Raw genomic sequence first — 13,514 nt, 5'->3', positions numbered from 1 at the left:
TCTAGAAGTAATTACACCAAAGCCAGAGCACTGGAACCTGGTTCCATTGGGTCTTACCCACTGTACCCAAAGTCTCTTCGGACAAGAGGCAAAGCCAACAGCAAACCTCAAGGCCCATGTAATGGCAAAGCAAGAGTTGCAGCTAAATGTGCAGTCCAAAACGTCCATTAGTAGCTGTGGCAAGAAATGCAGTTCTGCACTGCATCAGAGGTACAGGTCTCATTTTACACAGATAGAAGAAGATATGCCCCGTACCACAAAAGTCTACAGTCCAAATTAGGCAGCATGCAGACAGGGTGGAGAAATGGCTCTAAGTTACTTGAATACGCAGTTGCAGCTTGGCACAGGTCTACATCAGAAAAACTAGAACTACTAGGCAAGAACAGAAGAGAATGGTTAGCTGCAAGAAGTGAGCTTTTAGGAAAAACCACCTCACTCTTTATGCAAGTGCATTAGATCAGGTGCAGATGTAAAGGCTTTTTTTTGCATCCAAACTCTTTGGTCTTTCTGGTTATACTTATCAACTCGCTATTTTACACTGTTATATTCTGAGCAACAGTTCAAAATATTCCAATATAGCCCTGAACTCTCTTGCCATGTTTGGGTTATAATGCTGGATGGTACTTTTCATGACAAGTGGTTCTCTGAGCCAGCTTAAATACAGTAGAACCTCAGAATTATGAGCACCAGAGTTACAAACTGACCAGTCAACCACACACCTCATTTGGAACCAGAAGTACACAATCAGGCGGCAGCAGAGACAAAAAAGCAAATACAGTACAGTCCTGTGTTAAACTTAAAAAAAAAAAAAAAGGAAAGCAGCATTTTTCTTTTTCGTAGTAAAGTTTCAAAGCTGTATTAAGTCAATATTCAGTTGTAAACTTCTGAAAGAACCAACATTTTGTTCGGAATTACAAACCAGGGCAGTCTTTGCAGGCTAGAACATTTGGTCAAGAAACAAAAATAAATACAGAATAATCAGTCTTATTTCAAGACAGGAGCAGTACTTTTCCCATTGTTGCTGAAGCTGAATGGGATATTTCCTTTGCAATCAAACTTCCTCCTCGTGCAATTGTCCAGAGACAGTTTTTGAATGCCAGGGCAACATTAGAGGACAGATTAGATTCTTTATCATTGCACTGACGTAGCAGCAGATTCTAAAATTCCTCACCCCTACTGCAGTTCAGCAGCTCAGCCTACGACAGACAGGAGGGCAGCCTTGATACCCATAAATGCAATGCCTACTTCCCATCTCACTCCTCAGTGTTTCTAGACCACTCACTTTTCCTTGGCAGAACCTTCATCTTCCCAACCCAAGAGCTTCCCTTTTAAATCACTATTCCGAGTCCTTTGGCTCAACGGCACTTTTTCAGTGCCTAGCCCTCCCTCTCACTGTCCCTGACCCCCAGTGCCATATTCCTAGAACTGCCACAGAGTCACCAGAGAGGCAGACGTGCACAGCTGTCAAGGACTACATACTGTACACCACTTTCACATACTCTGTGGAGTGAGCAGCAGGAGATTACAAATCAGACAAGCTTCTAGATGGCAATGTAGCATGCTATAGCTAGATCATTCAACTGTCCACATATTGTGTATTAACCAGATACAGCCTACTGGGAAGCCTTCAAGAATCTTCTTTGCCCTTGTCAAGGCACAAAGTGGATGGACACACACCACCATCTAGTGCAATTTCTCTCCTTTAATATTTTAGTATATATCTGACGGCTAATTGCAGGTAATTGAAAAAATGAGAACAGGAGAAAGGTAGCAGAGGAACTGTTCTGTATCCTTGCTCTGATGTATTGTGGAAAACTTTAGTCATATGCCAGTGTATCTTCCTCTCCTTGTGGGTCAAATTACCACTCACTCATTGAAATTCTTCCATTAAGATTTTAAAAGATTAACCCATTAGTGAAGCTTCTACATGGTTTTAAGATTCAGCCTTCTAATCCTTGAAGATCTGGTATCTTGACTCAACTATGCATCAGTCTTTTAGACTTCGGGGGAGGGAGGGAAGTAGGCCCTTTAATAGTTCAGGTAGTGGGGAGAAACTGGGGGGGGGGGGGAGAAGGGAAGTAAGAGGGCAAGCAGAAAAATACTTCAGTCTTGACAAAAATAAATTCTGCTCAAAAGTAGTAGCCAACATTTTCAGAAAATGACTGTCTAGATTTAATTCAGGTTTTAGGCACCTACCAAAACTGCTCCAATTTTCAGGAGCTCCTAGCATGGCATAGCATTAACATGCCAGCTGTGGATGCTCAGAACCTTTGGATGAATGAGTGTCAGACCACTTAAGGTGTCAAAATATTTGGGCACCCAGGTAACTTTAAAAAAGCCAGTGCCTAAAAACAAGCTACATTGGCCAAAATTCTCAAAAGCCAATTGATACGGCTTTCTGTCTGGGCTATGAATGACAAAAGAACATTATCAAGGATTAAAAATTAGAAGGTTTATATGACAAATGATAGATGCTTCTCAAATACAGACTTATTCACTGTAAAGACTAAATTCAGCATCAGTGTATGCTTTGTGGAAAAGTTCGGCCACCCTAGGGACACACAGCCATCAAAATTGCAGGCCAACATGGACAAGATTCGGAACCCTCTACTCTCATTGGTTAGCAGTTACACCTGCAAGAACATCCACTGAAGTCAGTGGTGTGCTTGCTGAGTAGCATCTTACTCTGTGTGGTTAAGAGTATTAAAGCCTGACCCTTGAACAGTAGGCATGGTGAACCCCACCCCACGCCCCCCCAAAAAACCACACAAGACTTTTTTTTGTGGATACAGACTAACATGGCTGCTACTCAAACAAAACAAGACAGTAGTTTAAGAGCTTGATGTTCTCCCTTGAATTTGATTCCATCATACTGCAGTAACACTTGAGATGCCAGATGCAGAATGAACTAACAATGCACTGTCCCTACACTTATTTGTGTACACTCATGCTGGTTGGGTTTCAACAATGTCATTTCTATGGATCATGCAATGGTTATATTTAAAGGGTGGGTCACAAGGCTAAAAGTGCTGGGAGCTACTGACGTTCAGTAACATGCTAACAGCCCATCCAAGCCCTCCTTAAGTCAAGACTTTGGGAGGGAGTAGAGGTTTATTCATTGAATATCTTGAGGCACTGCTCCATCACAAAAATAGTATACTAATCTGTCAACCTATTCCTCTATATTACAGCTTTGCAGTGAAGCAGCATCAGAAGAGGGAACATTTACTATCTGAACATTCAAACAGTCAAGTGTTTGAAAGGAAAAAAAGAAAAAAAGAAAAAAAAACACCAACCGTTAAGTGACCTTGCAGTACAAAATTAAGCCTTTTGGTCTCAAATGAGATAGTCAGCTTTATGGGTAAAGTAACCATAATTGATTTTTCTTTCCTCACTGGCCCAGATGCGGTGCAAAGGCTGGCCCCAGAATGTCTAGGGTTTCTTGTGAACCACACCCATGTTAAACAAACACATGAAGGAATCACCAGGCAAAAGAAGTTAAAGAAAATGAAAATAAGACTTATTGTTCACAGAATCTTCTGCAAGTAGCCAACGCCTGTGATCTCTTCCTCCTTCCACCTCTACTGCACGCCACCTCCCCCAACGGCAGCTCAACAAAGTCCCCACTGTCTACAAGACATGATTGCATCACCCTCCACAGGCTGAACGGATGCTCTGAGCGGCTGGGCAGTAGCCTGGATAAGGCCTCTGGGATTACAGTTGAGATGTGTAATGGAGTCTGTCAGTTTCTCAACAGCTGCGATTGATAATGTCCATGGCTTCACAGCTCCAGGTTTGGGCTGCATATGTCTCCCTGCTTCTGTTTAGCCTGAGCTAGAGGGGTGGGGGGAGGAGGAGGAAAAAAAAACCCAAACCTGCCAATGAGCATAGAATGCAGAGGAAAGCCAGTGCACCAAGATAAAGACAGCTGAACCTAGGAAGTGACTTACAGTAGTAAGAATCGCCTTGTCAAAGTCTGGAACACATTCTAGCGCACATCATTTCACTGAACTTGTGCCTATTCAAAATAAAAAGTCCCCTTTGTACAACTCTTTCAAACACCTCCCAGGGGCTATTTTTACCAACACATCTACAATAAGCTGCTAACTGATGATAGTAGGAAGAGAGGCAATTCAGGACAGTTAATATTTTTAAAAAACACATGATGATTGCATATTTTAGCCTCGCCCCTCCTCTTGGTATGAAATTTGCCCAAGAGTGGAAGCACTTTGGGGGCAGATATAGCTCCTGGCACACTCAGAATTAATATACACAAATAATGATGTGGGGGTAAAAACATACAGTTCCTGGATGATAGATAGACTACAGGGCCCTGTAGTCTCTTTTAAAGGCCTCAAAGAAATAAGTAAGTGGTGAGTGTGTGTTAATGGGTGAGGAGAGTTATTTTGGGAGGGGGGTGGTAGCGAAGTCAGTACTAAGTGCATGTTTTCTGAAGTGGTGTCACCTTACCTGATCAAAGAGCTGCTTCCCCGTGGTGTTGGGCTGGATGGCAAACTCCAGCTCAGCATCCATGGTGGTAACTCGCACACTAATCTGGAAGATAAAGAAGAAGAAAAAACAAAAATAGTGGTTACAATGGGTGTTCCTAATTCTGTGATGCTATTACAGGGAACATAGGAACTGTCATACCACATCAGACCAGTGGTCCACTTATCTAGTCCCACCCCCAGTCTACAGCAGCCAGTGCTGGAGTTTTTGGATAAAAGGTGCAAGAAACCTTTAAGTGGGCAGACAGCCCATATGGGGAAGTTTCTTCTTAACCTCCTCCCTCTCCCCCTATCCAAGTCAGTGAATAGCTCATCTCGGCTATGAAACAGCAGAGTTTACATCCCTTCTAAAAAAGTTCATCCAATCTAAATCTAAAAATGCATGTGTAAAATGGCATATTCTAGTTTGTAAACACAGATACAAAGTTAGTGCTCTACAGAAGACATGCCAACAGCTTCCATCATATTTAAGAAGGGAAAGCACTTGAAACTGCTGGTTGTCTTCTCTAAAAACCCACCACTCAGACCAGGAGATCCCACTCATGAGCCTATAAACATGCTCAGAAATATTAACTGCTTAAGCTGCTCAAGAAGCCTATCAAGAATTGGATTATATGGCTACAACTTCCTTTGATTGAGGCAAGTTGTGTAGCCAAAACCATGCCATTCAAATCTTGGGGGGAGTGAGGACAAGTGTGTCAAGTTTCAGATTTGATAAGATGCAGCAGCTTGCCCACACATCACTTCTGTTAAAGAGATAGGATTCCCTGAAAGTGTTCATGCTGTTCACAAAGCTGTAGGACTGACAAGCTACCCTGTAGTTCTTTTGGACTGCAAGAGTAATGCCTTTCTACACAGTACTCTATGCTATTTGTTTATTGAACATGAAATCTTAGGGTCAAGACCTCCCTACAGCAATCTACTAAACTTTTGACAGGTAGGGCGAGACCATGAGGATCTGAGGGCTATGTAGTGTGTAAATTAGTGGTGTTCTATGTCTGGGCGTTTTTTTGTTGGTTTGTTTTTAAAAACACACACCATTGCTCACCGTAAGAATGGGGCCTCCTTAGTTTGGTTTTTGGGATGGGGAAGGGCCTTGTCAACACTGGTTCTTCACTTGTGAGGTAACTCCCTTCTCTTCATGTGTCAGTACAATAATGCCTGCATCTGTACTTTTCGCTCCATGCATCTGAAGTGGGTTTTTTACCCACAAAAGCTTATGCCCAAATAAATCTGTTAGTCTTTAAGGTGCCACTGGACTCCTTGTAGCCATAAAGAAGTTTTCAGTCCAAAATTAAAGGCGTATTAGAGCCTCTATTAGACTATATATTCTAGGGACTGGATTCTACCCCCATGAGAGCTGCTTGAATCCTGTAGGGTCTCTCTAGGCACTTAAGGCTATGTCTACACTAGCACTTACTGCAGGATAAAGTTAAGTCACTCAGGGGTGTGAAAGAGCCATCCCCCAAGCAACATAAATAATGCCAACCTAACACCATGTACGTATCGCTACGTCAGTGGGAGAGCTTCTCCTGCCAACACAGCTTCCGAGCTCTCTCTCTCTCATTGGCTTAGAGTGGTTAGATTATGCAGCTGCATGGCTGTAAATTCTAGTGTAGCCACAGTCTAAGGTGGGAAGGGTTCCTCTTTGAATACTACTGTATGACTGAGCTGTGATTCCATTCAGACCTCCCTGGAGCATCTATCAAACTAATTCAGCGCAGAGCTGCATTTTCCTAGGTTAAAGGAGACTTCTTGTAGATTTGAGTGGGAAAAAAATTCCTGCCTGAAAATGGAGAGGATGAGTTACAAGAATGTGGGTGAAGCCAATCTTAGGACTTTCAGTAGCGGCCCCCGCAAAAAAAAAAAAAAAAAAAAAAGGAGTGGGACGCAAGTTGTTTGAGAACCCATTTCTGTTTGCATATCTATCTGTTTATATGGAAGGGAAAACCTCCAAGACCTATGTACATTGTGCTTCAAGTATTTTTAGCAGGGTATTATTGGAACAAGCTGTGTTCTAGTACTCTCCCATCCAGGGCACCCAAACCAAATTTTCAGAATTTATGCAAAACAAGATACCCAATGTATCAAAACTGAGAATACAAAGAACTGTGCTATGGTTACCCCTGGCTTGCCAGGAGTCAAATTACTTTTGAATTACAGATACCAGCGGTCATCTTCAAGATGTTCGACCCTTCCCTACTCTCCCTTCAGCTCTATCTGTCCCACCCCAAAGAAAAAGCCATTAAGTAGGTTGGCTTTACCAATAAAAATTCAAACTCAAGTTTAGACTAGAGTTGTTAACCACGACACTAGAGACCAAAAAAGCAAGCGTCAGCAGAGAAATATTTGAGGAACCACCCAATACAGCTATGAATTAAGCTGGTTCAGAGTAATTCTTCTACCTAGACAGGTTTCACCACCACTAACATACCGTTTCCTCTGCTAATGAGATAGCAGCACACAAAACTGCAGCACAGCCGTGGAAAGATATGAGCAAAAGGCTTTATTTCTATTTAACGTATGAACTAGTCAAATCCTAGATTTACACACAGAAAAAAGATCACGGTGCCCAAATATGTGCATTTCTGAAATAGATCCCAACAGGCCAATTCCCCCACTCCCTGGGATAACCATGCTGGCATCTTGCACTTTATTCTGCCCTAGCATTAACGGTTCCATCACCATGCAGTAAGAAAAATATTTGAGTCAAGCCTTAAATTGGCCTGTTCTGCCTTCTTTGGATGGCTTATAATACAACAACTTTAACCCTATATATGTTTTGTACTTCCTGTACAGCATTCAGCGCTTTGTTAGGATATCTTGAAATATCCTCACAGGAGGCTCTTCTAGCGATTCTGGGTATCTACATTGGCTCTACTTATTTGTCACCTCCTTTAGCATGGTATCAGTCAGTTAGACACCACTGTGAATAGAGCAATCGTTTTTAATTGGCTAGTAAATACAGTCTAGCTAGGCATTCTTGTGTTGCCAGCTGAACTAAGTAGCCAGGAAGCATGCTGGCATCTACAGTTTTTCTCCCTGGTTAGTGGCATATATGGACCAGAACAAGGATATTTGTTTTTAAAAAAAAGTCAAACCGTCAGACAGGTTACACTCAATTCAGCCACAATTGTCTTTTGAATACTATCCTCTGCAATGACTTAAGTCCTCTTCCCCAAAAAGCTTTACTACTATTGGTGCCGATCACTGGTGGAGGAGCAATCCATCATTTTGCTCTCCCTTTTACAGTTTAAAAATGATGACTGCTGGCCAAGGACATCCTGGCTTGGGCAAGTGATTTAGATTGATATTAGAGACAATGTTGGCTTTGACACTTCAGCCCACAGTTCCAGTTAATCAGGAGAAGACAGAATTGTAGCATCTGTGGCTGGTTTATATCCTGGGACTGAATAATATTTTAAAAAAGTTGCTTTCCAGATCAGGCCATAAAGTGAAGTGCTTTGATGGATGGTAGTACCAGTCCTACATCCAGGATTCTAATCTTTTAAACCTATTTGTGCCCACACGGAGTTAAGACGCAATGCTTGACACTGCTACATCACAGTAATTGGGCATGCAGTAAGGGGCCTATTTTTACTTCAGTGCATTTAAGCCTATTCTACCTCCAATCTGTTCAGTATATACAAATCTTTAAGACTCTTGTAGTACTGAACATGGGTAACTATTTGAGACAGTGAAATACTTCCATTTTCACCACTCTAAAGGTTCTACCAACTATTTCTGCTCAAGCAGAGTTAAGTAAATGAAAAGTTCAGAAGCAGGCATAAAGTCTTGAGACGTATGCAGTTCTGCTTAATTCAGTGTATATGGATTCCAGAGGCCAGTTTAAATTGTGAGATAAATAGGTGCTCTGTAAAGCCACCCCTAAATACAGTGGGGCCTCACTTGTCTGCACTAATAATTGAGGGATCTACTGAATAACTGAATTGTGTGTTAGCAAGAGATCGAGAGCTTCTTGTAATCTATTAGACAAATAGCAGCAATAATGCAATTGATTTATTTATAATCTCATACTATGCTAGCCAGTATGCTGTATTAAGTTTTGCAAAGATAAATATGGTACCTCACGACAGTGAAACATTTTTGCAGAGACTCTAGTTTGTGTGCATGAGTTATCGGGTGTGGATCAGCGATAAGAGCATTAGCAAGTTTCTACTGTTTAAAATGGGAAGTGGAGTTTCTCTATTATCCCAGTAAGCAGATAAAAAGTCAGGCTTTTAACACTTTATAAAGGAGGACAGGCACATGGCTGATGTTTTAACAGTATGGCCCCTTAGTGAGAGACATTGTCATATGTGTAGGAGAGGTTCCATCCCCATCAGTTCATTTAACGGATAGTAAAAGATACAGATTACACAGAAGAACTCTTTCCCTCTGTTTACCCTTAAGTGATAAAGCAGAACTTTAAGTGTACATTAGTATACATACTGCATAGATCACCTCTGATGAGACAGTGCCTGGCAGAGCAATCAGCTAAAGTATTTCCTAGTTAACCTTAAAAATTATATATATATATATATATATATATATATATATATATATATATATATATATATATATATATATATATATATTACACACATATATACACACACACACTTTTTAAGATGAACAAAAAAGCCTCATACTCTGCCCATTATGGAGAATGCCACAGCAGCATGGGTGTCCTATAAATATTGATCACTATTCTTGACGTTAGACAAGAGAATCCAATCCCACCATAGCACATCATGCTGTTTCCTTTGTCAGTTATGAGATGCTAGATTTTTGGGGGGTGGGAGGGGTTAAAAGGCCAAATTTATTTTTGCCAGCAGTGTTTATGAAATACAGATAAATAACTGTGCCAAAGACCTTTGAAACTGCTACGAGCATGAGATTTAAGTGGTTTATACCTTGCACTTCTATCCCCCCCTTTTCGGATCTCTCTCAAGCAAAATTTCCTCACATCTGATGTACTAACAGCAATGGGGTATGTACTCTACACCCATTTCTGCATCTGTGAAATGGGGAGAGTTGAAGTGACCTGCCCCAGATTGCATAGTGATCATGTGGCAGAGCTAGGAACTGAACTCCCATTTTCCTGAAACTAGTAGGTTTTTGCTTCTAGCATAAGAAAGGTAAAGAAAGACCTGTGAGGCCTGGACTGGCTCAGGGGACTGAACACAGAGTCAGACTCTTTTCTATGAGCATTGTATTTGTGTCCTTCACCAGCCAAATCGAGTTGCAACCAAGGCTTCCACAAAGTTGTAAGTAGTTCTAATGTTTTCCCCTCCAAAAACCTATATACATGCTCACCAACGCATCCAGCCACCAGGCATGTGCTAGAGACTAGACCACTGCCTGGCAGTGGCATGGTGACATGGCAAAGGTGAAGTGATTTCCTCATATACACAAGTACCAACCGCAGTTTAGTTTAAGAGTTAGCACAGGTGGTGCTGACACCACTGCTTATGTTTAACTGGTTGTTCACAGGCTAATATTTCCCATTCCAAAGAACCAGCTACTCCCCAATATAAGGGGGAGTAACCCAATTGGGTAGCAAGGCAAATGAGATTCCAGGTTGGTCAGTCATTGTAGGGTTACTATATATTGAATTTTTATGAAGTGACAAGTAAGAGCAGGGAAAAACCATTCCCTCCAATGATAAGAGCCCAGAAAGATACTTCTGTGTGCGTATGTATGAAAGCTGGCATTCTAGGAACACTTCATACCCTTCCTTTCCAAAGGAGTTATGTTAACATATCGGAGGGTTTAAGACAAACCCTTAACAGCTAAAAAATGCAGTTAAGGGATTTACAGGCTTTTATAGTTTTAGACTTCCACTTCAGGATGATTGCCTGGGTAGGTTTCACTGTATTTCTATTTAATGCAACCCAATAAATCCATCCATCTTAGCACTTTTAATACTTTTACTGGTGTATGAGTGCAACCATGAAAACAGTTTTGTTTAGACCGTTAGAGGCCACCTCTACTATAGTAAAAATTCTGCTAGCCCTTTGAGCTTACTAGTAATTTACCAATCAAAAGGAAGAGAAAAGCTTGCAGAACCCTTTATCCTCCCTCCACTTTAGTTTATATATTATATTTAATTTACAGCTCTCAATACTGTGCAAAGTGCTTCTAAAGAAATGGCTTTTGCTGCATATTAGAAGATGGCTGTGGTACCTCTTAGTATCCCTAACAGGATTCTTAAGAACACTCCACACCAGATATCAAGAGGAAGGAGACGATACTAGTCATGACACAGACCATATTGCTAACATCTCCCTAAAGGAAACAGCTAGAACCCCAGCAACTCCTCCGTCTGTTACAGAGAGCGGTTGCCATGGTTTTACCACTTTAACTGCCTTTTTTTTTTTTAAGTTACGAAATTGCTTCTACAACAGAATTTCCTGCTGCCCTGGACAGCACTGCTGTGAAGGCAAGGCCTCCTACACAGGCCAAGACCTCTAAGTCAGAGCCGTGCCTGTTCCCATATGGAAAACAGCTGCAACTGGCAAGATTGCCTTTTAATATATAGCTTCAGAAATCTTCATCAGGGATCAGCACCTCCTCCTACAGCAGCATCAAATTGGAGAGAAGTGATACTAGGTGCCTGGTACCACTATCTATTTCCAACAGGCCTTCAAAAGTTTAACATTCTGCATATGCCTTCCATACCCCAACCTTCATCCCCTCCTCCATGTAAACTCCTGAATAGGTTTGCTAATAAGTGCCGGAGCATTGGAAAGGAACATCAGTTATTCTCAGATGTTCAGAGGGGAAGAATAATCCCCCTCCCCTCCTTTAATAACCAGCAGTAAACTAAACAGGGTGGTTTGGACTGTAGCTATATTATAAGAATGGCAAACAGGAAAATAAAGTGTAGTCAGGCCAAATTAAGGCTGCATGATGGTATTTCCTACTACACTTGATACAACCGGTACCCAGTGTTCCCTTTTCTCCATTGCTATGTGATTGGACAGGGGGTCTCCTTTATCTGAAAGTGCCGTCCCAGAGTCATTTGCCTTATTTATCAATTAGCCTAATAAATTGTAAAGTGACTCATGCCTAGGTGCAGGGATGGAAGGATATGCCCAACTCCTGTACTAATCAAGTGCACCATTAGTTAGCTGAAGGGTTCCCCCTCCCCCCCCTTTGAGGATCAGAGTTCCTGCAATAGAAAGTACAAAGGTACTGGGAGAAGAGATTTTACATGTTGTAATAATTCCAGGGTATTAACAAATGGCTTTCGAGTGTTTGTGGGAGACTACTGCATTTTAAGCCCATAATACAAGAAGTTTTTTTTAAGCATCTAAATATTGTGGGTTGTGTGTCATCAGTATTCCGCACACACCGTAACCAGACATTTGCTGAAAATTGGTGTGAAGTTTTGCTGATCTAAAACAGTATTTTAAAGAACTGATTTCAGTAATTTCACGACCCTTTTTGCATATGGAGCAACATGAGTGCACAAATTCATCATCATTTAACACATGCTTGTAAGGAAGAGCAAGTAAGCACAGTTGCTAAATAGGGACAGAGTTGATCCAGCTGATAGTCAGCATATCGCTTCCTTCAAGCCCAAGATCAGGAATGATTGGAGGAAAGTCAATGGATAATTAAGATGGTCCTGTGTTATTTACCTCTTAGTGGTCCATGAAGCAGGCCACGAGTTCAGCTGGGCAAACAAGAGGCAAGTAACAAAGGATGACCAAAACACCTATGAACCAACTCTATATGCTGAGTCAGTCACTGCTGCTTTGACCAGAGCGCCTTTTCATCTTAGTCTGAAAACAAGTATACCCCATTCAAATAGGGTGTTGGGTATTTAGTGGATCTGTGGACTGGGACTGATCCCACTTTTAGACAGTCTCATGACAGAAGTCAAAGTCAAGCAAGATAACAAATCACATTTTACCAATCTGCATTTCCCTGAGGGCTCAAATGGAGAGGGAATTAACTGGCTACCACATTTCAGTTGCAAGTTTAGCTCTTTTTAGCCACACACAAAAGGAATTAGTTTCTACAGCGGTACCCATTATTCTCAAGTATTTGCTGAATACTTTGGGAAACAAATTCCAACTTGTGGTTTTATTTGTAAGCTATTGAGTTCAACTATGCCATTTGGGATGTACGATATCACACGGTATCATTTCTGTGATATTCGGACATTCCCTGAAAGAAAGGAAGGCTAGAATGACACTTCTGGTATGATTTTTTTGAATAGATTAGCTTTATTGAAATTCATTGAACTTGTAGGATTGAACACCACATGCACATATATCCCATCAGCCAACTGAGTACTCATGAACAGTTAAGCCATCCCAAGAACCCTGGGAACCTGGCAAGTCAAACTCTGCTATTGTTCACAAAAAGATATTTGCAAGTCACTTTGTATTGGAGTTCCTAAAGTGGGGGTGGCTCTCCCCATCAGTTTCACCCACTGAAAACATTTCAGATCTAGCAGCAACTTCTAGTGGAGGAATAAAACCACCACCACACACAGCCACCCCATAGTAACAGAGCCTAGTCCTAGTGTAGCTTGGCATGGAAGCAAGTTGCCCCTCACTCCCAAAAGAGTGGCAGTTACCTTAACTGAGCCCTGATATCAATGTCCATTGGCCTTGGAAAGTAGTTTTGTTCATTGCTTTATCACAGTGGTTTTCAACCTTTTTTCCAGCTGCAGACCCCTAAAAAAAATTTCAAATGGAGGTGCCAACCCCTTTGGACCCCTGGGGGTCTGCAGACCATGTCTGATTTCCACAGACCACAGGCTGAATACCACTGCTTTATCACAACTTCCTCACTGCTACTGATGCATTCCTGTCCCCACACCAATATTTCCCCAGATGCCAGCACTGCCAGCATAATCATAAATCGCACTAAGCTTTCATGATGCAGATTCTCCACCTGCAAGTTTTAACCCACCAGGCTTTTTACAATACCCACATGAAGCTGGCATTGCTAACAATCTTGCATATTTCTTCCTCTATTTAGGAT

At 41.6% G+C, this 13,514-nt stretch overlaps 1 protein-coding gene across 2 annotated transcripts in view; it reads right to left on the bottom strand.

Moving 5' to 3' along the window:
* Nucleotides 1-13,514, bottom strand: part of MSN (moesin) — a 71,981-nt gene that overhangs the window by 26,503 nt on the left and 31,964 nt on the right. For both annotated transcript variants that reach the window (XM_065411108.1, XM_065411109.1), the window contains exon 2: nt 4,471-4,554. In XM_065411108.1, coding sequence (XP_065267180.1) covers nt 4,471-4,554 — 84 coding nt within the window. The remainder of the gene's footprint in view (nt 1-4,470; nt 4,555-13,514) is intronic.

The sequence above is a fragment of the Emys orbicularis genome, chromosome 9, assembly GCF_028017835.1.
Source record: "Emys orbicularis isolate rEmyOrb1 chromosome 9, rEmyOrb1.hap1, whole genome shotgun sequence".
Taxonomy (NCBI): Eukaryota; Metazoa; Chordata; order Testudines; family Emydidae; genus Emys; species Emys orbicularis.
Note: the sequence above shows the minus strand (reverse complement) of the source record. Positions and strands in the feature narration are given on the sequence as shown.